Source organism: Nomia melanderi, chromosome 13, assembly GCF_051020985.1.
Source record: "Nomia melanderi isolate GNS246 chromosome 13, iyNomMela1, whole genome shotgun sequence".
NCBI classification, from domain to species: Eukaryota; Metazoa; Arthropoda; class Insecta; order Hymenoptera; family Halictidae; genus Nomia; species Nomia melanderi.
Window position 1 is genome coordinate 6,494,884 of NC_135011.1, and position 25,335 is coordinate 6,520,218.

General features: G+C 43.8%; 1 protein-coding gene across 1 annotated transcript in view; it reads left to right on the top strand.

Annotated features, from left to right (window-relative positions):
* The first annotated feature begins 449 nt into the window (after positions 1 to 449).
* The window catches only part of LOC116423997 (uncharacterized), a 161,974-nt gene continuing 137,088 nt past the window's right edge, over positions 450 to 25,335 (top strand). Inside the window, exon 1 of the mRNA XM_031969853.2 lies at positions 450 to 807. Within this exon, the coding sequence (XP_031825713.1) occupies positions 735 to 807 (73 nt within the window). The 5' untranslated portion in view covers positions 450 to 734. The remainder of the gene's footprint in view (positions 808 to 25,335) is intronic.

Genomic DNA, 25,335 nt, shown 5'->3' on the forward strand with positions numbered 1-25,335 from the left:
CTAAGAGGGGAACAGCGAAAACGAACCGAAAAGAGACGCACTGTACCCCTCGGCACGGCGTGGAAGCGGAAAAAGCGTAATAGGGAGAGACTCGGAAGAGACTGAACCGAAGGGTGAAAGGAGGATCCCCGTGGAACGACGGAGACGGAGGGCTGGTTCACAGGAGTGTTGATATCGAGAAGGAGACGGAAAGACGATACGAAGGGTGGAATAGAGGGTGAGGCGAAGAGAAGACTAGGAGATTCGAGGAACGATGTCTAGCGGCTGGAAGAGGAGGGAAGAGAGCGAGAAAAGGGGGTTGATGGGATGAGAGACGGAGAGAGAGGTAGATAGAGGGGGTGACTAACTGACCGAGGGTGCCAGGAGCGCAGGGGAGTAAGGATTCTGTGCGCGCGCGCGAGGCTGGCGCAAACTCTTCGTGCAGCATCCCTCGTCAGTTGCAAGTCAGGAACTGTCGCGACCGCGTGCCGTGCGCGGATATCGTGGAACGCGGCTCTCGGTGCGCCCGGCGGTAGCCCACGGTGTGGTGCGCGTTGGTAGTACCGGATACAGTAGCCACTGACAGTAACCATCGAAATTTCGAGCGGTGACCGGCAACACCGAGGACCGGCCTGATGACACTCGCGACCAGCGTCGGCTGACATCCACGCGACCGATCTCGCGACCAGCGGATAGGACACCATTCCCTGGTGGGGGGCGTCTTAGGGGTCTTAAGTGCGCCGAGGCCAGTCAGGATGGATAAAGACGTTCGACGGAAGTGCGGGAAAGTGCGACGTGCTCTGTTCCACCTGCTGCTGATAGTGGGGGGTAAGTTTCCGATCGGTGACCGGTGATGTCTACGAAGAGGCACCGACGTGCCTGAGATCGAGGAGCTAGGGACATTGTTCCTCCCACGGGGAACCAAGGGTGATTTGAACGACTGATCGATAGCAACACCGTGTCACCAGGTTGAGACAGCTTGGGAAAGGTTTGAATGCAAAGGAGATCTAGGTGGATCAGGTGATTTAGCTACTGTTTCACAGAAGTCGTTAGAAAAATAGCTCCCTCGGGGAGAACCAAGTGTGACCAATCGGTCTAAAATAGAAGCACTACGTTGACCAAGTTCAGAATTCTTCGGGAAGGGTTGAATGCAAAGGAGACCTGCTAGGTGACTTAGCTACCCTCAAACAAGGTAGGCACCTAACTGCCCCCAGAGGAACGGACGAATCCTTGATTCCCTAAGTTCTACGGGCTTCGGTCTTTTGGTCCGAGTTTGAGGATCTGCTGATGCAGGAAGGGTGGATCATCTGCGATCTCGTAGAATGGGTGTCGTTTAACGCGGTTCTCCGCGCCAGGAATTGCGTCGTTACGGTGACTTTTGTCCGGCCCGCGGGGAGCCTGTTCGGATTACGAGGCTAGTACCAATAGTCCCTGCTAGCGTCCCCGCCGGACATGTTGGTTTCGTGCCATGTTGCCGCCGGCTTCCTGTCCCCTTCGGTCACCAGCCTCTATTCCAACCTCCGCTCCCCACGGCCCGAAACTTCCGATTCCCGGGACGAATCTAGGAATATTCGAGTCCCGTTCCGAGTGCCACTTAACCGAGGCCACTTCCGGACCGCGCAATCCCCGCAATCCCCCAATTTTTGCCTCAACTTTTCCGCGTAATGCCTCCGACAAGGATACCGTCGCTCTGCGGCGCGGTCGGGACAGTCGCGCGCCGATCAGCTTTATCGAGTCTCTCTACTTTAACGAGTTCCGCGATCTCCTGGAATTTCAAAGCGATTTCCCACGAGTTTCCTCGAACCTGCCCGGAGCAGCCTTCTAAACGATCGAGTCAGGAAAAAGGCGGCACCGCTAAGTGCCACGAGGACACTTTGAACGGAATACGCATTTTCGCGCGTGGGAAGTTTGAATTGTTTTCAATGGTCCTTTGACGATTTTCGCTTCTAACGTCACTTGAATTCTGTTGTACGGAATTGTTGACTGCTAGAGCTGCCCATGGTTGTTGGAAACTAAATCGAGGAAGGGTTTCTGTTGAGACGTTCGAGTTTTAAAGAATATAAAGCGGAATTTTAGTATTGATTCGTTGATAGTTTCTGGATATTCTAATTCGTATTTGCTGAAGAATCAGTGTTCCGTATAGATTTATTCGTAGTGTTGATATTTAGACGAGGTTTCTATAGAGGGGGGATTAAACGCTCAGAGACTCCGGATCATAAGTTTAGACGTGTCACCAAACAACTATCCGGGACGGCCTTATTGTCGCGATATCGAAGCTCGGTGATCGAAGGTAAATAAAACTTCTTCGGAACCATCCCCGACGCGATTTCCTTCTAACTTTTAGAGGGATGACTCATCCCCGGTGAGGATGACGGGCAGGATCGCGGAGAATTCCATGTTTGCCCGGAGTTGGATTTTATGGTAATAGTTTGCACCGAACTTGGCCCATCATTCCTGGTTTCTTACCGCGCGAGATGTATGCGGTGTAGTTTCTGCTTGTAAGGGTTCGGGATATTTTTGTTAAGATTCGATGAATCGGGCGCGTAGGCTCGGAACGCTATGAAATATTTATTTAGGAGCGAATCGGATTACTTAGCAGCAATTCTGAATAATTTTCAGGCTACTCAGCCGTTCGCACAATGGAATATTGGAAATTACTTTGGAACGGGTTCTTCTGATCGGTACCTTGAACATTAATACGCCGTTGAAAAATTTGGAAACCTAATTTTTCATAAATAAATTGCAGATATTGGTGAAAATTAAAATTTCTTCTCTCGAATTATGATTTCATAGAAACAACGTCACATTCGGAATTACTATAAATTAATGTAATGTACATTAAAGTTCTATATAAACAAAAATCCATGAACATTTACGCTTTATTCACGAAAAAATCATTTCATACTACAGCGAAGGGCAATGAAGAATAAACCTCGAAATGAAGAATAAATCTCAGGAAACAAGCCTTTCATTCCACTCAACATTAACATGCCATTCCTCGACATATTTATTACTCGCAAAACGCATCTCCGGCGTTTTCATTTCCCTCGACATTCCCGCCGCGCCAATCTCGAAATTAACCATTGTGCCTCCGCTCGAGTCGATACATCGCTGCGCCCTTAATTCCTCAAAAAGTAACATCCCCTATCAAAAAATAATTTAACCCACGCCAACCCCTCCTCGATCCTTTCATCCTTGATCTTCACGGGCGAACTTTGTTGACTTCAATCTGCTAATTACACCTCGTCCATATTTCCCACCGGCGTTCCTTAACGAACCCCAATTATCAGGAGCGCGGAAACGGGGATGAGATTGGGGAAAAAAGGGTATTCGGAGCTGAAAAATCGTTTCTAGACGGTTTTTGTTCCCACGTTCGCGAGCTAAGGGGTCCTTTCTTCCGCGGACACGACCTGATATTTGCATCCGATGCTTCGAAGGGAGGGAGCAAGGAAAATCCGAGTCGAAGAACAAAGGGAAAAAAGGGGCAGGAGAATGGAACGGAGAACGCGGATAAAGTGTCTGCGACTTTAATCTGGTAATTGCGGTCACGCGTCTTTGCTCCCTTTCATTCGTGCCGGCGGACAAAGAATACGGCGGAACCGAGGGTTGAAAAATGCGCGGAGTTTCTTATTTCGTTTCACGGCAACCGATTTCCTATGGGCTCGCCCGCGAATTTTCGATTCGCCTTTCGATCACCACCCGGCTCCGCCGATCTAATTCAATTTGGTTCCTTCTGCGGGGTATCCCGTGACGTTCCTGCGGTTCCTTGATCCGGCCTGAAACGAACGGCGACGGAGGGGGAATCTGGCTCGCGCGCTGAAAGGATTGTTCTGTCTCTCGTCGATTTCGTGCCGAACCCTGATTACGGCTTCTCATATCCATTTGCCTGAGGAATGCTCCGGATGAAAATATTCTTATGGCCAGAGAGGCGGAGATGTATATACTTCGGCACTTTATTTACTTGAATCGATTTTTACTTTGATTATCGCGTCGGTTTTGTATAGAGTCAGCAGAAATTTTATGAGTATTTTCTCAGTAGAGATCGGAGGATTGGGCGTTTTGGTGACATGAAATTTAGGTGAGTTTGATAGCGAATACTAAAAGATTTTTTAACTTTCGGGATGAGTGTTGGCATTTTAGTGATATTAAGCCTCTGTATCTATAAATGAATAGAAGGTTGTAAAGAAATGATTTAACACGTTGGCCACCGATGACTGGCACCGGAATTACTAGAAAATAGTTACGAGAACAAAACTGACAATTCAAATGTCTGGTAACATGAGTAACTAAATAACGTTATAACTTAAGAACTATAACAAGTCGTTAATAGCTTCCAATACCATTTACCTTTGTTACGATACGATAAGTAATATCATACGAAAAACTATTTATTATTTCAAGAAACTGTCTGCGAGAGGTTTCTATTTTTCACGTGTCCTCTTTATTAATTCGTTGTCACGTGTACGAGATTGTTGGATTCGCGGTACTATGTGCGGCACTCGAGAGGCAGCACGGTCCTTTTAGGAAAAGCCGACTGGCCCGAGGAGCCGGCGAAGAGTCAAATTGTACCCGACGAAACTTGACTGCAGGGTACCACGAGTATTGACTCGGTAAACGCGGAGTTTGTCTTATGAGGAAGTTCAAACTACAGGTGTCCCCTACCTTTGGTCGCTGTAAGTGCCTCTGGGTTCCCTAACAAGCTGACAATATTCTTCGGCGATGTCCCGCCGCGGACCAAGTTTACTTTGAATTGATTCTACGCGCTCATTCGAGCGCTCCAGATATGAACAGCGTCTTTCGGATAATGGAGTTTTCGATCCTTCCTGGGAACTACTCATCTCCGCAGTTCACGTCGCAGTAATTGCCGGATCTTTATGCAAATATTAATCGTCCCGAGTACGCTTACGAAGACTAGAATGGAAACGATTTGTTTCGCAAGAGAAAATATTCTAACCAGCTAAAAGAAATACGAAAATTCCGCTCGCTATAGTTAAACTAAAACCTTGCAATACAGAATCTATTGTTATTCTACTTTGTTTTATCACCGTAGATTCGCTTTATACATATAGTCCCACTCTTCAACCATTTCTTCTATTACCTTCATTATTGTCTTCATTACTTTTTCTATTACATTTGAACTCAATCTATTATTCTCCTCTGTTCTTTTAATTATATTTGAATAACTTCAATATATTATTGAACAGTATATTATACTGAACAATATATTCCCTTCAGTATGTTCTATTATTACAAACCACATTAATTTAACTAATTAGTGTTACAAATACCCTGGAATATGGTTATAATTATCATCGTCATTACCATCAACAATACCACCAATGTTATTATTATCACAGCTATTGCGTCCACCAAAGAAATTGCATTCCCGCAACATGCGAAACCATCCACCGCAATCCCCATTACCTCCCACCGAAATTTTCCTTCGATCGATATCGAAATTTCCATATACAAGGACCGCGTCCGAACGTCCCCGCGAAATTCGACCGACAGTAACACGGCTCCGTATCAGAAGCCCGCGGAGCCAGCGAGACGCTAGTCGGTCCGCGGCGACTTGTTGTTCCATTCACGGCAGTCCGAGCAGCCGGCGCGGCGGCAAATGAAATTCCTTAATCTAACGACGCCTCCGGTGACTCGGTTGATTCGAGCCTGCTAATTGCCAGCCGGCCCGGGACTCCGCTCCTCCGGCGAACACAGCTTTCTTATTATTGCATTTGTCGCGAAAACGGCGCGGAGGGGCAGGGCGGCCGGAGGGAGACTTGGCGCGCGCACCGTCGCCGCCCAATTATTCCGAATTACTTCATCGAATTATCTGCTCGTCGGTTACACCGTTTAACGAGTCGCGAGCCCCGACTGAGACCCCTGTGGCCGGGTCGTCGCGCGGATTAATCACGTTAACGCCGTCTGCCGGTGCCGCCGTCGCCGCCGCTCCTCATCCTCGAAAACTTTCAATGAAAATAATCCGCGGAGTAATCGTTGCTCGACGATACCGGCCTCGAGGAGCCGGAACTGGGGCGAACAGGACGCGAATATCGTCGAGAGGCCGCCGTACCAATTGATCCCCGCGAATCGGGCACAACGAGGGGAAAAGGATTCCTCGTGTTTGATTTTTTTCGTTCCTTCCCGCCGACCCCTCCCCCTCGCGCCGGGTCGTTTCGCTCGTAATTTTCGAGGGGTCGTTATCGGGGAACTCTTTTCCGGATCGCGACGCGGCGGCCGAATTGAGATGGTAATTTCGAGGATCCGAGCGCTGTGTACCCGGCAACCCGCCGGTTTATTGTGCCAGTCTACGCGAGATAAGATTCAGCCGAGATAAGAAAACGGGTCTGCGAGGAAGTCCCTTTGTTCGCGGGCTCCGTCGTTCCGCGAGGAATTAACAATCGCGCTCGAGGAGGTCCTCGTAACTGGTGGAAAAATATCTGTTGTTATTGACAGAACGGGACTCCGCCTGTTCCGCGATGCCGGGCCGCCGTCGCCGCCTCCTGAAAGAAACCGGGGACACTCGGCTCGCCGTGAATTTTACGGAGACTGACACCGTGCTCCCGTTTCCGCGGCTGGAGGACGCTCAACTTATCGTGAATTATAAGGAAAGTTTAATTGTCGGTTGCCGGGGGAAACCGAGTAACGAGAATCGTCTTGCGTCTTCGAGTGGAATGGATCGGGCCACCGGAAGTTCCTTGATTGACGTCTTGAGCTTTGGTTGTTGATGTTGACCTGGAATCAAAGCTTCTAACCGTGTTGCTTGCTGGGAGTGTATTTTGAAACTGGTGGTAGTTTTTGTGTTTGAGGTAGATAGTAGTTGATTGATTTATTTGTGATAGTATGTACCAATGATATTGCCGTTGAAAATATTCAGTTTATAGCTTCGTTTAATTTCCGCTTCAATTTCATTCCGATTGAGGTGAATTTCACTATTCATTACTATTTGCCTATTCTCTGTCCGCCCCACTCACAATGAAACTTAGAATATCACTTCCGTAATACTTCATAATTGTACTATTCACTTGACACTCAATAGATTAATTTACAACAGTCTACACTATAGATACTTCAAACATTCGCTCCATAATTTCATTCAACCCCCGCCTCAATTGTATTATTCCGATTGAGTCGACTTCCACAATTCATCACAGAATTCACCTAGTCTCCAACCATTCTACTCACAATGAAATTCAGAATACATTCCTCAGTTCCGTGGCGATAGCGTGTAATTGAACTATTCACTTAATACTCAACAACCTACTTTATAATAGTCCACATCACGGATGCACCATTTCAAATATTCACTCCATAGTATCACTCATCCCTCGTCTCAATTTTATAAAGCTGCAACGACAATTTTACACAAATACACCTTTTTCGAGCATCCCCCGCACAATTTCATTTAACGCCCCCAGAATTTTACCATTCCAATTGACTCGACATCCACGTTCGTCGCGTAACCTATTCTCCGCCCATCCTACTCGCCAGAAATTCATTTCCCCCAGAAACCCGTTTACCTTTCCAAGACGCAACAATGAAATTCAACGCGGAAATAGGACGCACATCGATCCCCGGGAGGAATATACAGGAAACTAGAACTGGTAATCACTCCGGGAGTATCGAGGATCACGGGGAAAGGGGATGGAAACCCGTTAACGCGTGTATCCAAGGTTCGCTGATCATCCAGCGAGCGAAATATTTTCGCGTCCCGGTTTCCCGGGCCTGTGTTCGCTGGAGCAGGCCCTATTCTTCGACGTTCGACCGTTCGGGATCAAACACGAGACCGTGGAGTACGCCGGGATACTTCCTCCAGGCGGTTATTCAGGATGCGTCTTCCTCGACGATACATTGTTTCCTTTTTCCGAATTTTCCTTCTGTTTCGTCCTTGTTTGAAATCCGCCGAGGAACGAAGGGGTTGGCCAGAGATTGAGGAGGAGCCGGGGATAGTTCTGAGCCATAGTTCGAAGACCTCATCGACTCCCACCCACCCGGAGCAATCCTGCTCCCCCAGATTGTTCTGCCGTTCTTGTTTCATCCGTTACTCGTCATTTTCTTGCCCTTTGTCCCTGGGAGCCTTTCGACGGAGTCTCCGTCGCCGACGGTTGAGGACGTCCAGAAGCGTGTCGCCTCGGACATTCGATCCTCTGCGAGAGGATTGTTTTATTTCGTCCACCCTCTCCGCCGAACGATGCCTCCTCTCTTAACGATTCTTTCATCTTAGGACCGTTTTGTAACTCACCCCCTTTCCGCCATCCTTCCTCCGCAGCCTTCGTTTCTCCGTGCCCCTTGTTCCGTAGCTTGTTGTACGTGTCTGGAATTCCTCGTGTTGCACTTGTCGAATCGATTCGATGAAAGGATGTCCTTTGAGAGATGCTTCCCCATCGTGCCGGCGAACGTATTATATACGGTTAATCGTCCCGCTTCCGGTCCTCGGGAACGCCGAGGATTTTCGAGAGTCGTTCGTGTGACGTCTCGGTGTTACTTGAAACGTGTTTCGTAGGAGCATTTTTCAGTGTTATCACGGAGTTCCGCGAGGAAAGAGTTTGGGAAATGTTGTGAAGGCGGCTTGAGGTTGCTTTGTGGTTGGACGATGTTGCTCCTGTGTCTGGTGGGTGCTTTAAGTGGGACAGCGTGAAATTGGAGCAACGTTTCGGACGAGGGAATTGAAATTTTTGTGTGGATGCGCCGAGACTCTTTTAACGCGGCGCAGCGTGGAAGATTATGGGAGTTTTCGACTGGATTTCGTGATGTAATAAATTCTCTGTTACCTGTTCGATTTATCCTGATAACAGCGTTCCCAATAACCACGATATCCTCATGAATATTCAAAACGAATGCGTTTGCACCCGGGGTGACTGCGTCTTTCCAATGCAGCGCGCGAGCATAATACGATCGCGCGATGTCAGGACTCTTTCTTTTCGCGACGCGTGTCAACTAGACGTTTCTCTACCCTGTTCCGTGACAGATATTTCAATAGCTGTCGAACCATTCTACTCGCAATACTTTGTTCAGAAAACTGCGAATCTGCCCTTTTTTCTACATCTTACCGTAAACAGGGGATACTGTGTATTCTTATCCCCATCGACAGAGATACATAACTACCTTTACAATTCTTCATCTGTCTACAATCCATTTCTGCTTCCAACTCATTTTTATTCCTTTAACACGTCAAACGCCATGTCAGTTATTGATGATTGACGCTTCTGACTTGGGAAACAATCGTGCCATACAATATAACGGATGTCTAATGAAAATGTATAATAACGTGACTAAGCTGATAATAATGTAACGTAAAGATAGTAACGGCAAATAATCAATCATTGTACCTGCTTTTTCTTAGAATGGAGTAACTCTATAATAAAATTGTCAAGATTTTCATGCCGCTTAACGCGTTAAATACTCAATATATTTTCAAACGAGCCACGTCTCAAATTAAAAATGTCTCCCAGATTTAAAATGAAATCTATCACTAAAATTACAAGCAGTTAACTAAGTTAAAATGGTAATTACTTCAAATCATAAACAGTACAAACTATGAATAATTACTAAACTCTGCGTTCCTATCTTTCGCTACCAATATTTCAAATCTATAGCTAGCCAAAGGGATAACCAAATGCAAAATCTCATAGATAACCAAACCGGGGACCGCAACAGGATTAACACGTCGATACGCGAAATTCGCTGGATCGGTATCAGCGTTCGCGGCTGCTATTATATCACTTCCAGAAGAATTATTCTGTTAGCCAACGGCGTACACGATCCCATTCAATCTGATCAAAGACAATACGATCCCTCTGACACTAATGACACCACTTTCGTTCGCTCGCGCGCCTGGCAAGGGGTAATTCTATTCCTCCCGTCCTCGCGGGGACTCAACTTTCTTCATTGTTTCGAACTGGATACACTCGCCACACTTGTCTGCACCTGAATAGCCTCATTCTACTTCGCCTGACTAAGAACCCAGTCCCATTCTACTTGATCATATAAAGGAAACTGGCTGCCATCTGCCCGACAACCTTACTGTTCTTTCGCGGCTCACGCGATTCAGACTAGATAATTGCCTTATGTTTGTCTGCGCGCCACGCTACTATTCTACTTGCCTAACTAACGGCGATGCGAGTTTACCGACTCTGTTGAGAATCACCCGAGGACGATGTACTCTATGAGCGCCGCGCTGCAGACGAGTTAGCGTGTCCGCCTTCTCAACTCTGCCGGATATATTTATAAACTGTAATGTTATCTTTAAGTGGATTAAGACACTTCAAACTTCACGTTTCGGAAGTGTGATACGCTTAGCTATTTCTCCGCGCCGCACGGTAGCTTAGGAGCACAGATTCTAATTAAATAGAGAAATTGTTTCGAAAACAATAGTGAGGGTTTTAATTAACACTAAAACTACCGAGCAGTTGAATTGACTTTTTGAAATTCCTCTGTAGAAACTCCAAGACTGCATCTGTTGAGACTTTAATTGCAATTCAGTTTGCGTGGTGCTGAATTTATTTCTTTAATAACATCTCAGAGAAACATTAGCTTTTTAATCACTGCAAGAGGAAGACATCAAGAATGAGCCATTCTCACTCGTCTGGTAGTTTTAGTGTTAAGGTTAGGTTGCTTGTAAATTTGATATATTCTTCGCAATGAGCATGTATTATCAGAAAAGTATTCTTTAGATACTGTGAACTTCGCCTGCTGAAAACACTATGTACTTAAATATTCCTTGCAAAATCAACTGTATACTAATTAAATAAAAGAATTCTTATAAAAGAAATACAATATAGAATAATATATTAAAACAATCAAATCTAAATTGCTTCTAAACATAAGACGTATTTTCGGAAACAAGTTTATATTGTTACAAGGGAAATATTCTTGTACAAGACTATAAGGAAATAGAGAATTTCCGGTTCCCTCTAAATTGCTACTTTCTATTCGTATTCTACCCGCGGAATCGCAATTCTACCGAGCAGCTACAAGGGTAAAACGGAAAAGCGTTCGACGGGAAGAGGGGGAAGTCGGGCTCCGATAAATAGCAGTCGCCTCCGATTGGACTTTTATTCGTGAAATCAAGTTAATCTGCGCCGCCGGTGTACGGTTTCCATCGATTTCCATCTCCACTTCGCGCCCGTTTCAATTGGTGCTCGATGTCGCGGAAGAAACAAAGGATCAAAGGGGACACCTAACCCGCGCCCCTCGGCTCGGCCGATTCCAATTTTTCGTCCGACGATCCTTGGCGAATCAACGCCGCGGAATCGGCGTTCTTCTGCTCCCGCCCCGCCCTCTGACCTGGGACCAGGTCAAGACTTCGTAATAGAACTGTAGATGCCTGAAGAAAGGAGACTCTCGGATACGAAATAAAACGTTCCTTAAAGCCCCCTTCACATCTGTCAAGCGTTTGTATCGTAGATACCTTTACTGATTAAATTTCAGACAATCAGTTATAATATATTACTAGAGCATCGTGAACTTTGTTTATAGAAAATGAACTGAATCTATAAATAGAACCCTGAGATTTCTCATCAACCTTCACTTTCAATCTACGATATACTCTGCAGAAACTTAATAAGAATGCAAAGTTTGGAGCTTCATTTTATACGAACCAAAAATCGAAACCTAAGCATGAATAATTCAATTATCCAAATAACAGGAAATTCATATGTTCACATTTCTTCTATTGTGACACTTCAACTTCAATTGTACTTGAATGTTTCACCAAACACATTCCAAGGATTCCAAAAATTGAGTACCTGGAAAATCCCGAATTAGTCTAAAATCAATTCCTAGCAGTTTACGCGAGTCAGTTCCGAACCAATTTCCTTTTTTCCCTCGGTCCCGCGTCTGCGATCTTCGCCCGTCCCGCATCGATTCGATCTAACGCGCGTGCAGGTTACCGCACGGGTCTCGAAAAGCGGCGAGAACTGCGTTCGATAAGCTCCGCGCATTCTTCGTTCGACATCCGCCCCCCCCCCCCGTCTAGCCGCCCGATTTTCCTTCTCTACAACGTCGCTTCGTGTATCCAGCAACGGCCACATTGGATTTCTTGTTTATGGAACGGCGTGCTTGCGCCGGTCGTGCTGTTGATAAGGAAATCTGGGACGCTCTCGAGACCTTCGAGGCGCTCTAGCGCGGTCCCGCGTTTTTCATGCGGCCACGCCGCCTCGCGATGTCTTCTTACGAGGAAGCCGGGAGATTGAACCTTCCGGGAGAGCTTTATGAATGTTCCTGAGAAATAATTCCATGGAATGTGCGGGGTTTGTTATAATCCCGCGGTATTGCGATTTGAACGTAACGCGAGTGCTTCTTTAAAGCGTCTTTGATCTTTGGTTAAGGTTGCTGCGTTCATTTTCGCACATTGCGCGGTGGAGAGTAGCTGTGAAGATGAGTGAACGACAGTGGAGAATAAAGTATAAATATTGGAAGGCTAGATTGAAAATTGACTGAGCGTGGAATTTGTTTTAGGGTGCGAATGAACAATTTATTTTTTAAGAACAGCTGAAGTAATAGGAGTTTCTATTTATTGGTGGAAATATATGAAATTCTACTGGGACTTTTCTATATCAGATATTGAAAAGTGTCACACTAAGAAACATCATTGAGTTCTTGAATATATTGTGTAATCTAATTGTAACACTATAACTAGTAAACAGGTCAAAATCACTCCCGACTTTCGCAATATTGAAAAGACAACAGACGTTCCTCTGAAAAGTTCCTAAAGAAATTGATCCATACCCTCCGAGTTTCTAACAAAAATTTCAAAAATTCAATACGACTACCCAGTAGTTCTATCAACCAACATCTACATCATTTTCTAAACTTCACGCAACTATCCACCGTTACCGCCACATCCAGACAAACCATCGCAAACTTCGTTTCCCCTAAACACGATTGTCGCAAGTATCCAACGTTACTGTCGTATCCGAGTAAAATTCCTTCGCCACGAAACGAGCTTCCCAACGAAATAAGGGTGCATTTTCGGAAGCTATCGGGAAATATTATCCGGAATCCCCGTGGATGAACGGGGTCCGTGAAAAATTAAAATTAGGGGCGCATCGTCGAAGATGATGAGTGAAAAACACGCTGATAACGACGCCGGCTCGACAGGGTGGTTGAACGAGGACAGGTGGCGGGGTTCGGTGCGACGAGCGTCGCCGACGACGGTCCCGGAGTGTTTCCTTTGCCGCGTTGCCAGTCCGGAATCGGGGCTCGTTACGATCCCCCCAGGCACGAGCGAAGTTTTCGTCGTAATGGAGGGCGAAACGGCCGCGGATTCGCTCGCTTCTTTATTCATCGCTCGCAAATTGTTACCCACGCCGCCCTCGCCGCGCGTCACCCCCGCCGGTTCCTTTCGGCTCACCGTGGAAAGGAGAAAAAAGAAAGCCGGGGGAGGGGGCGAGTCAATTAGTTCGTTACGCCGGCCGCGGATGATTTTATTTCAATCGAGCGGAGGAACCGCCCTCCTGGATCTTCCTTCCGATTCCTGCGAAATTTCAATGTCGCCCGGAGAGGAGACAGACGTCTGGAAAAATGCTCCCTTTCATCCGTAAAGGGCACACCGGGACGAATTTAATCATCTTCCTCGGAGCACGACTTTTGTCTTAATTAACCGTTCGTTACGATTTCTTTGTGTACCACGTTGAAATGAAAATGCGAGCTGTATTGTTGGTGGTAGCGGAATTGGTAGTGGTGTTTGAATATATATATAGTTGTGCAATGGTGTCTATGGTAAATTAGCTTTGGAAGAATCGAGTGGAGATTGGTGATTTCTGCTTTCATGGTTATTGAACGGAGTGTTGTTTGATTGTGGTTGGGATAAGGTGATTTTGTAGGGAGGAGGTTGAATTAACAGTGAATTGAAGGTTTAATGTATGGAGTGTTGTAATTTGTATTTATTGGAATGTTTGTTTTAGTGAGAGATGAATATTGTTAATGGTTGAGGTGATGTAGGTAGATTATTCTAGTTGGCGAGCTTTTGTTGTACTTTGTTTACTCAATACATTAAGATTTCAGTCGCTTCATTCTTGATTACTCGTTCGATCAAGAACGTTCTTGTTGTATTGTGACTCAGCCAGACGCTACTTTCATAACTCTGAGCTACAATCACGTTCCGGTTATCCGATTACACGCGATCCGGGAACTGTCATGTTGCACTTCGAAGACAATTATTGCCGCTGCACCTCGCGTCTGATCCGACGCGGACCAATTCTACTCGTACGTGCCGGTACAACGTTCGCGAACCCATGTTCCAGTAATTCTAAACTTACTTTCCACGGCTCTCCTTTGTGTCGTAAAATTACGAACGTTCGGTACCTTCTGGTGAATGAAGTTCAGTCGTCGCTGTAATATTACGAGGTCGTAAAGCTGGTCCGACGTTAAAGCAAACATGTTCCACGCGACAAACCAATTAACGGAAATACAATGTGCAACCGGAAAGCTTCCAGGAAATGAATATTATTCGAAAATAGAATGGAATATTTATAACTAATCCAGCGCGTGGACATGTAATTCATTTTATAATAAACAACAGTCCCTTGATTAATTGGGCTGCTATCTTTTGCAATCTCGGTAGTTAAGAAATTCCATTACTCAGGATTTAAATTATTAGAATTTTTAGATAAATTATTTTTTAAAAATAGGTAATGTTATATAAAACACTGGAATATAAAACTTAACCTTTTTTCTCCTTAACAGTAGATTTATAGAACCTGTAAATTTGATATTGTATTTTATCAAAACCAAATTTTGCTATATCCAAATAAATTATAATTTTGAGTTACCTCTCAAATAAAGGGGTAATCCTTTACAAACAAACATCCTTTGTGCATAAAACCTCCACTCTCTCTATATTCAACTTATCAAATTATTCATTTACGACACAGTATAAACACAAAAATTTGAAACACTAAAATATTTAACACTAAAACTACCAGCCGGGTCAAAATAACCTATTCGAGATTTCTTTATTTTGCAATTATTAAAAACATCTGAGATGTTTCTCTGAGAAATTATTAAAGAAATTGATTTAGCAACACGCAAACTGATTTATTAACCAATCAAAGTCTCAATAAATGCACTCTCGAAGTTTCTATAGAGAAATTTGAAAAAGTCAATTTAACTGCTCGGTACTTTTAGCGTTAACACACTGCGTACCAGCTAATTTTCAGAAAAATGCGCGCACGGTAATTTTCAGTGAAATGATCCTTTCACCATACATAAAAAAACTCAGATATCATATTTTTACGTAATACATTCAAAAATTAAATGTTTAGTTTAGAAAAATATTAAAAATTTGATTTAAAATTTAAATCTGAAATAAAAATTTTTAATATCTTTTTAAATGCTGTGGTAATTAGCAAAAGTTGCGTAGCTAAGTGTCTTTACATAAAAACGATATTTCGTGCTGGACGAGAAATGTGTTAATCCTGTATTAGCTTGTACGACTTTGAAGTCGCATACCAATAAATTGGCATCTTGTTGATTTATTTCATTTTTCATGGCAAACCGGCGAGTAAAATTCAGTAATTAATTAACATAAATATTTATACACTCTGGCGTGAAAGTTCAACGTCATTGTAATTTCAAAATGACAAAACACACTCGGTTTAATGCAATTATTAAAACTGTTGAATAAATTGTTAATTTACATTTACAGGTTGATATTTGTTAATTTTATAATGCACACGAGCACTTATAGAAGCTTAACAAATAGTTTATCTTCTAACCCTGTTCCGTATTCATTACGGAACGTAAGGTTCACCTCGAAACAACCCTCACAAAAATTTAATTTACCAGCTCCTTGTGCCCTTGCTAGTGCAGTGCCGTTCGAATTCGAGCCGTACGACGAAGCTATTCGGTATCAATCGGGGATACAGATCATTCTCGAGTGGTCCGGTTTCACGGGAATTCGACTGGTATCGAGGGCGGGTTACGAGGGATCTCTTTTCCTCGTCCACTCGTGCGCAAGGCTGTACGAGGGTAGTTATCGATAGACACGAGTATCACAGGTCACCCTCTCGAAGGAATGCCACTCGCGTTTGTTAAAAAGAAACCGACGCCCGGATTCCTCGGCTGCCCCGATTGACTCGTAAACATCAACCACCCCCCCCCCCCCACCTTTCTTTAACCCTCTCGCCGCACGTTCCCGCGTCGAACACGTTCGCTTCACCCTGCGCAATCATTTGTCACAATCGTTCCCCCGGCGTTTTTCGAAAAATTCCACCCGCGCGACGGTGAACGCTAAACAATCCGATGAAGTTCCGGGGACGAACGAGCTACGTGACGCTTTTCTGAAATATTCTTCGCAAACAATTCGCCGGAAATCAAAGCGCGCGCCGCCGGGTGGAAAGGTGCGAGCGCTCGCTAACCTACGTGACAATGTTCCCGAGTGTTCGCGCCCCCTCTGAGACTCTAAGGATAAACAACTCTCGCCGGGAATTCGTCGACTATAAATTCGCGGGGCTACCAATGCCTGAGTCCATCCGTCACACGCTGCGTGAATTTTTGAGCCGTTTACTAACCCTGTGCCGTCGTTGTGTGTTTCTGTAACGGTAGGCGAGCGAGTGCATTCTCGGAATGACGAATTGTGATTTGGGGATTGTCGAGGGATGATTTTTGAGGTCTGCGCGGGTCCTCTTGCTTGTGAAGGTTTTCTGAGTGTGTGAAGATTTTCTCGTTATATATTGATTTTTGTATTTATTTCTATATTAATTTTTATATTGATTTTGACACCAGTTTCCAAATTTATTTCTATATTTATTTCTATATAGATTTCTAAATTTATTTCTATATTTGTTTCTATATTTATTTCTAAATTTATTTCTAAATTTATTTCTATATTTATTTCTATATTTATTTCTGTATTTATTTCTGCATTAATTTCTATATCAAATTCTATATTATTTTCCACAATAATTTCCATATTATTTCCTATGTTAATAACCATACCAGTTTCTATACATATTCATAAAACATTTCAAAATATTAGAATTATAACGGAATAACTACCCATTAACATCTACATTATCAAGACACCTAGCCACCAATCAAGCTTCTTACATTGATCGCTTCCGCTCTCTTAAAGGTCAAGTGTTTACCAAGCTTCAAGGGGTTAGACAGACCTACCCCCAGATTTGTATCCTATGCTCACATGTTGAGCTATATTTCCCGGATATAAAAAGGGGCCACGGCCGAATTTGACTTCGATTTGCTATGCTCTGCAAGTCTAGCGCCCTCGAATGACACCCCGGCTTGGTCCTTAAGGGGTTAAGCCTTATTTATTATACGATCCCGATCGCCTAGCAGACACTCCATTTGAGGATAGGGTCGGGTGGGCGTTCTGCTCGCGCCTTGGGCAACCCTTGCCACCTGATCTTGATTTGTTGCTGCTAGCTCTTCCCCGCTTACGCTTGTACACAGAATAACGCGAACCCATCGAGTCCGGGGAAATGACTTGGGGCGATAACGGGCCGGGAAGAAACACGAATAAATTCGTGTACGCGCTCCGAACCCCCTCGCGAGGGGTATGTAAACCTTTCTGAAGGGGCGAGTGCGGCAATATATGAGATATATCGTGCGGAAAAGGCAATTCGATTTTTACACCCCATGATAGCATCCCTAATACTCCTATAACGTATAAAGAACCAAGCTTCAGTATTTTTATTATTTTTCAAACAACTTTACGTTCCATTGAATGAAAAGTTAATTAGACTCTTTATTAATTCTAGTACATTCTTTGGCTTCTTTTCGAGCTAATCATATTTATCCTTTACGTCTGTCCTTGTTTGTTTAATCCCTTTCGATTTAGTCGTGTCCGTTATTGTTAAGAATATTTTAAATTTGATAGTGGTAGAAGAAAATTACTGGACCGAGTGTTAATGTTGTTTACTATAATATTTAATATAGAGTTATTAATATAAGTTTCGTAAATTTCTTGTACCATAAATTCCTGTTACTCGATGTGTTATCGAGAAGAATTTTCAAATTCGTACTCTATGCTTTTAAATCAGCTTCATTCTTTACGTATTTATATAATGCTGTTTAAATAGAGGATAATATAATGGTGAAAAAGCGTTGGGAAACAAAAAGGATAGCAATTTATTTGTACCCGTGGCGTTGCACCGCCACCAAATATAGACAGTTAAGCAAGTAGAGCTATTCCCCGAATCTATATTCACAGTTGATGAATATTCCGCGAGCGATTCCGGAAACGTAGGCGCGTGCTGTTGCATGCTTTTGTCCCTGGCCGAAATTGCTGATCGCGGGCTAATCGATTCGGAATAATACGCTTTATGCGGCGCACAGTTTGCCGTGCGCATTATATTCTGTTTCGACAGTGCCTGGCCAGTTGTGGATTTTTGCTCGGGAACTAACACTCCGCGACCCCTGCCGCTGTCCCGTTTAAAGACTGCCGGTTAATAATTAATTAACACCGGGTCCTGGTATTATTCCATCGGTGTCGGGGTTAATTAACTGAATTATTCATTCATTGTCCACGTTGTTTCCTAAGCTAACTCGTTCCTCGCCGCTTCCCCGCAGCTATACCAAACATCCAACCTATATTCTTCTGTCCCTATATTTCTCCTGCTTTCAAAAATATTCCCGCTTCAAAAATAAATCCTTTGTTCACATTTGACGTCATGTAAAATATGAAGAACTCATATTTTCCGCTAGCATCACGAACCTTTTTTTCTACCATGTAAACGATTCTTCATACCGCAGAGATTTATTCTTTAGTACAGCGAATGATCAAAATCTAGAGCATTCGTCCGATGGAATCCGTTCCGGGTCAATCGCACGGAGCCAATTATCGATGATTAGATCCGAATAGACGAGTCCAATAAATTGCTACTCTATTTTCGCCCGATGAAACGTGTGGTCTTCGAAATATTATGCGCATCCGACTGCTGATAAGAGGATTATGTACGATTAATAGAGGTGCACGGAAACCCGAAAATATTGGATTTTTCTGCGGATCGAGTTCTTGAAAATTCCGGGTTGCCACAAACGATTGAGATTATGGAAACAAATTTTTGAAAGTATATGGAATAAATGTGAAGTCAAATTCATAACGAAATTATGCTTTGTCATGCTTTCTTCTATTTGGTAGTTTTTTTTAGTGAAACCCGCAAACGTATTTAGATTTACTTGAAATCAATTATTTCGGAAAACCTGAATTTTCCGGTGAAAACCCGATTCTTCCGGAAAGTCCAACTCTTTCGGAAAACACGATTCTCCCGAAAAACTCGATTCTTCCGGTGAAAATCGAATTCTCTCGGAAAACCCGACTCTTCCGGTGGAAATCCATTTTTTTCGGTAACAACCGAATTCCCCGGGAATTCCGAACATTTTCAACAACCCGAAGACTTTGAGCAACCCAACTCGATCATTGGGTTTCCCGTACACCTCCGACGATGAAGCTTCGAATAAATATCCGTCCACCTTCCCGCGGAAAAAGTGGACGCGTTCAGCAACCTAAATAGCCGAGCCGACGAAATTCGGAGAATTCGTCCGAACGAAACGTCGAACCCGGTGAACCCGATTGAATCCGTCGGCGGCGGGTAAAAATCCGTTGGCCGTTTATTGCGCGTCTGCTTCGGCCGTTTTTGCGACGAGCGCCGGCCGTTTTCATATTAATTCCCTTTTTCCGCCACAAATGTTTTTTCTTCCTATCCGCGAGGGGGTCAGGCGGGTAATGCGTTTTTCAATGTCGAACGAGTTTTCCGTTCGCCGACCATGCTCGCCACATGGCTCGTTCCTGACCGATTTCGTTGGTGATGTTTATTGAACGCGATGCTTTTTTCGTATTGTCATGGTTACACTATGGATTTCGTGCACTTTTGGGAAATACAAATGCACACGGTTTAAAATGGAGAAGTGGTTCCGAGGATTAATCGATATTGCTCGATTTAGAACTGATTGAAATTATGGAAAAAGGAATCGGGTTCTGCATTAGAGAAATTTTCCGAAGACCTGTAAGAGAGAGTATGTATTTATATGAATAAAGTTGTAAAATTCGTTTGTGTTCGAATTGTAATAATAGTGTTGCAATGTAAATGTTTATATCACAATGCAATTTCAATTTGGCAGAATTATTACAAAGATAATTGATTATATACACGATTGCAATGTTTAGATCGTATAATTACTATGAAAAGTTAAGTTTGCCACTAATTAATTCCTCAGTTAAAGGATTGCCTAGTTCCTAGGGAAACAGTATTCTTGCCGTACGACTAGGAATGATTTCACGGTAGATTTGTTCACGTGTAACTTATTACTTGTCCGATCAAGCGTGGAATTATTCTACTCGCGCTATACTTGTTTCGCTTGGCTGCCTGCGCACGGGATTATTCTAGTTGTCTGATTATAGAAATACCTATATCACTTATCTGCCAGGATATCCCAATATTCTACTTGCCTGATTCTACACAGGAATTTTCCACTTGGCCGGATATATAAGGGAGCCTGTTCCCGTCTGACTATACGCGATCGTATTCACCTATTCTTTATAAACGTTCGTTCCACTTTACTCAACACTTGACTACATACGTGATTATTCTACTCGTCTGACCCTGTATAGGTTTGTTCCACTTGGTCGGGAATCTTTTCTTGTGCGGCTGTAAACTGTATATTTCCCGATTTCTCCTTCATCTTTCTACCATGTTGTATACCAAAACATTATATATTTTTCTCGAGTAATACAATGAAGTATGCTATACTATTGCTATTACAGCCAACTAAGACTACACATCATACAATCATTACCGACAACTCGAAAATTTCTTCGAAATGTCAACAGAATGAAAATAAAGTAACAAAATTCCTATGAACTCCACTCTAATTCATATTCCACGCGTTCCACTGGTAAGCGTGCATTTCAACGAGCATCAATAGATGAAGACAAGATGGTCCCAGATTGCCCAGATCCTTCCGGATCCCAGTAACGACGAATAATTCCGGCCCGATCGGATCTCCAGGCAGAAATATCACAAAGTAGCAGCATACGTGACCCTAGGATCCGCGTGATCCATATTCAAGCTGGAGTGGAAAGGATCAAACGCGGCGAAGGAGCCCGGGAATGCATGCAAATTCAGCTGTCTGCTCGTCAGAGGTTGGGAAAAAAGGGGTTGAGACGCGGGGGAGGGCGAGACAGAATCCGAGGCGGCAAAGGGATCGTCCTCGGAGGAGAATCAAAGAACCGGGGGATGGGAATTTAAAGAGAAACGTTTCCGTGCGTAATTCCGTAAACGACTGACAATTCTGGTTTCCCGAAGCGTTCCTGGAACATCTTCGGATAAACGTTTCCGGGGTAGGGAAGCTGCGCCACAGGAAAGCCGTTGAAAGACTTCGTGAAAACGCGTCGCGCGAGGAGAAAACTTCGTCGAACGATGTTTCTATTAAAGGGAAAAAAGGAGAGGGGGACAGATAGAGGGAAAAGAGGAGGGAAAAAGGTGGAAAAAGTCACGAGGGACGTAGAGAGGGAGAAAACCTACAACGCGAACGATATGAGACTTTTTTAGTAATCGCCCCGGGACATTTCACCTTTTTACCGGCTTTTAATTTCGTCCCCATCGTACGGGTATGGAGGAGCTCACAAAGGGTGAAATCATACGACCTGCGCGACGGTTCTATGTTATTCTTCGAAAGCGACGACGATTACGGAGGTACTAGCCGCAACGATGACTGAATTATAAGCTCGAGAGGCTTATCAGCTTGCGCGTTTGAAAACGAAGGAATTTCGATGGACGGAAGAAGGTGGGTTCTGATAGCAGTGTACAGAGACGTGGCATATCGTACGCGCATGAAGATGTTAGCTTCTGATATTATTATTTTAGTGGAACACATAATGCTGCTGTAGTATTTAATGTTATTACTCTAGTTCAAGCAATAGAGACTATGGGTGTCCATTCAGTCTTGCAAACTGTTCATTTAATTGATAATCGTATCAATATATTATCTATCAATCAGAGAAACGTACCTATTCCAGATTATTTTGCAAATAATGCATTATTAATTATTTTATTTCAGTAAATAATTTCATTACTTTGTAACAAGTAGTAGAAGAAAAACAGTATATTGTCACTGGACAACGCTAAGGTTCCCCTAATGATTACCTTCGTTTCCTAATTGCAACTTAATACTATAATATACTATTTCATTATACTTAATATCATAATCTATTATATCCTTACACATAATATCATAACCTACTGTATCATTACAATTAACATCACAACATACTTCATTACCTTCAGTATTACAACATACAAAATTTTTCAATCGAAGATAATCCACACACCAAGCCCTCCACAATTATCTCACCCAACCGCAACTTGCATCCAATCATCAAACACACACGTCTGACTCTTGATCCCAACCTCTCCCGCGTCTCAGCGCGAGATGAACACCGGCCCGGGACGCATTCCCCAGAATCCTGCGCGTAATCGCACAAACGGCGCTCGTCAACGGCGATTCATAACGAGTCACGCCTCCCCCGGCCCCCTCCAATCAGCCGGTCCCCGATTAAATCAGAACCGTGCGAACTCGCAAAAGAGGCCGCGCGGCCCGCGGGGAATAACGGGAAGAATAAACGGACCAAGGAAACGAGAGTAATTTAGCATAGCGCCTAAGGGAGAGCCCGGCCCGAGACCCTTTAATCGAGTCTCTCGCCCGCGCCGATGAAATTATTCGCCGGCGAGGCGACGGACGGCGCGGAGAGGAAGCGCGGTACGGACCGGCGAGGAGCTAGCCACGACCTGACGAAAAAGGAGCCGTGTGCGGCCATTTTCTGGCTCTGTGAACCGCAAAAAAGTCGCCGGCACCGTGGACCGCGGTTTCCTTCCACGCTGGACGCAACGCGGCCGCGTTGGTCACGCTCGGTCGAGCGGAACCGAAACCGGAACCTATTTGGAGAATTACATCCGGAAGCGTTTCCCCTTTCTGCCGCTGTCCCTTCGGCTTATTTATGTCCACGGTTCTTCTATCGATTCCTCTACCCGGTTTTTTCAATCGGCACCGTTCTTCTGGCTTTTGTGGGAGTCTGTCTGTTTGCGCAGGATTGGGAGAGTATTTTGGTAGCGCATATTGCTATTGGTTGTAGAGAGATACGTTACTATTTGATATATGCTTATACGTTTATACGTTACTATTTTATATGTCTGTGTATATTAATCAGGGATTGAATTCAAGTTCTTTTAAATTCGGAATTGAGAGTTTCTGGTTAGGTTTGGAGTAGTATGGATCGAAATAGAATAACCTTTGCAGGTTATGTCTTTCTTGGTTAACCCCTTGCCTTATAATTTCGTGTTAGACTCGTGACGAAAATTTTTAATACCTTTTAACAGCTATAGAAGTTATTCAGTTTTTCTGAGTTCGAACGAAACATTTTTTTTGTTAGCAATTTGTATGGTTTGGAGTAAATGTAGATTTAGAAAAGTATGGAATTTTTTGTTCGACTAGTGTGTTATTATCGATATATAGTTCTAACAAATGCAACTGGGAAATTAAAGGGCAAGGAGTTAAATCGAAATTTTTGGAATAAAGAGAATAAGGTTATGATATGGTGTTTTGGAGAAGCGCAAACGTTTTGGTGGAACGTTGTTCTGTCAGAAGTTAAAATTCTTCGGTTTTTATTTAGATCGTTTTGTTGTACGATGACTGGAAGTGTTCCTTCCGCCTAATCAATCCAGTGCAGAATGCCACCTCAGTAGTTCGGTAGAACATTTCGGTTTCCGAACAAGAGGATCACTGTAGATCGCAGACGCGATCTACTCGGCTTATGTACGGCGTTATGTTCTATCTATGTATACATGAATTTGGTCGCACTTGTCTGGCTGCGTGGAGATTTAATCTACTTGTCCGCACGCGTAGGTGTTAAGTGATGGTGCTTGTCTGGCTCGGAGCGTGTCTGTTCTGCGTGTCTGATTATGCGTGGAACGTTCTACTGAATATTCTATAAATAATCCCGGTTAGTCCCGTGAATGTGAATATTCTATACATTATCCTTTCAGTACTATAAACTTTGAACCTTCATGTACCCTCAATAAAGAATATATAAATTCAAACGAATCAAGCATTCTTATCCAACACTGTTTTAATATTATTCTTAACACTAAAATCGTTTACCCCAAATATACCTATTAAACAGCACCACAGAAATTATTAGTTTAGCCGTGAGCATTAAGTTTCCGTTTGTTCCTCCCGTTAATTACGAGTGAAACTCGGATGACAATGAGCTAAGAGCTAGGAGAAGTTTATTGTGTGCGAGTCGGACACTTCGAGATAAATCCTTATCCCCTACTTGTACCAGTTCGAACACTTGTTCGCCAGTTTTCCCGCGTCGAGAACATTCCTAATTTGCATTGTTGCTCCTCGCAGCGGAATAAGGTCGCGCAATTTTCTGCTTAAAATTCCCGACCATGTCTTCGTCTCTGTCTCTCTCTCTCTCCTTCCTCTCTTTCTTTCTCTCTCGTTCCACCCGACCGTCGCTAGTCTGGATGCTGCTTGACGTTAGACAACGCTCTCCCTCAAAAACACGTAGCCGTGTCCTCCTTTGAGCGCCGCCCTCTTAGATATTAGAGAAGTTGGGAAATATGGAACCGAGTCAAATCGGTATCCCGGATATTCGCGGGCCGAACTTAGGATATCGTCAACTTGTTTTCTGTGAATTCGCCCGGCGAAACGGTGCCCGGGACAGTCAGTTACGATATTTCGACGAGGAATAGGGAAAGTTTTTAAATTCCGTAAATTAGCGACGGGCAAACTTAGTTGCGAAGCGATCTCACCCCGACGGGCCCCGCAGACCGGGGGGGGGGGGGGGATCAAAATTTTGACGCGAACGATGCCTGCCTGGCGGCATGGTGTTTTTTGAACGTTTCGCGGAATGCGGGCTGAAACTCTTTACGACTACTGGGTATATCGATTCATAACTTCCCGTAGAGTTTCCCTATAAATATGAAATGTATTCTGCCTTTAACGAAAATGAATTCTATTTCATAAAATATTCTTCGCAGTCAGTCACGGGGAAGATTATTGTATGAAGTCTGAAGCGAGAAGAGAAGGGGCTTGTTGGACGAATGCGAGCAGTATATTTGAACATTTGAGACTGGCAAATATTTTTCATACAAGATTAGTTCGATGTTGAACATTGTAGAATTTAATTAATTTCGAGATCTATTGTCTGTATTGAAAGATTCGAATAAATATTGGACGACTATGGTTACTCGTCGAAGTCACGAAAGCTTCGTTGTCATTCTCGATATAACTGGAATATTTCAATATTTGTAACTAGAAAATGTTTCTTATTAAAATTAATTCAATATTGAACATTGTAGAATGTAATTAATTTCGAGATCTATTATCTGAATT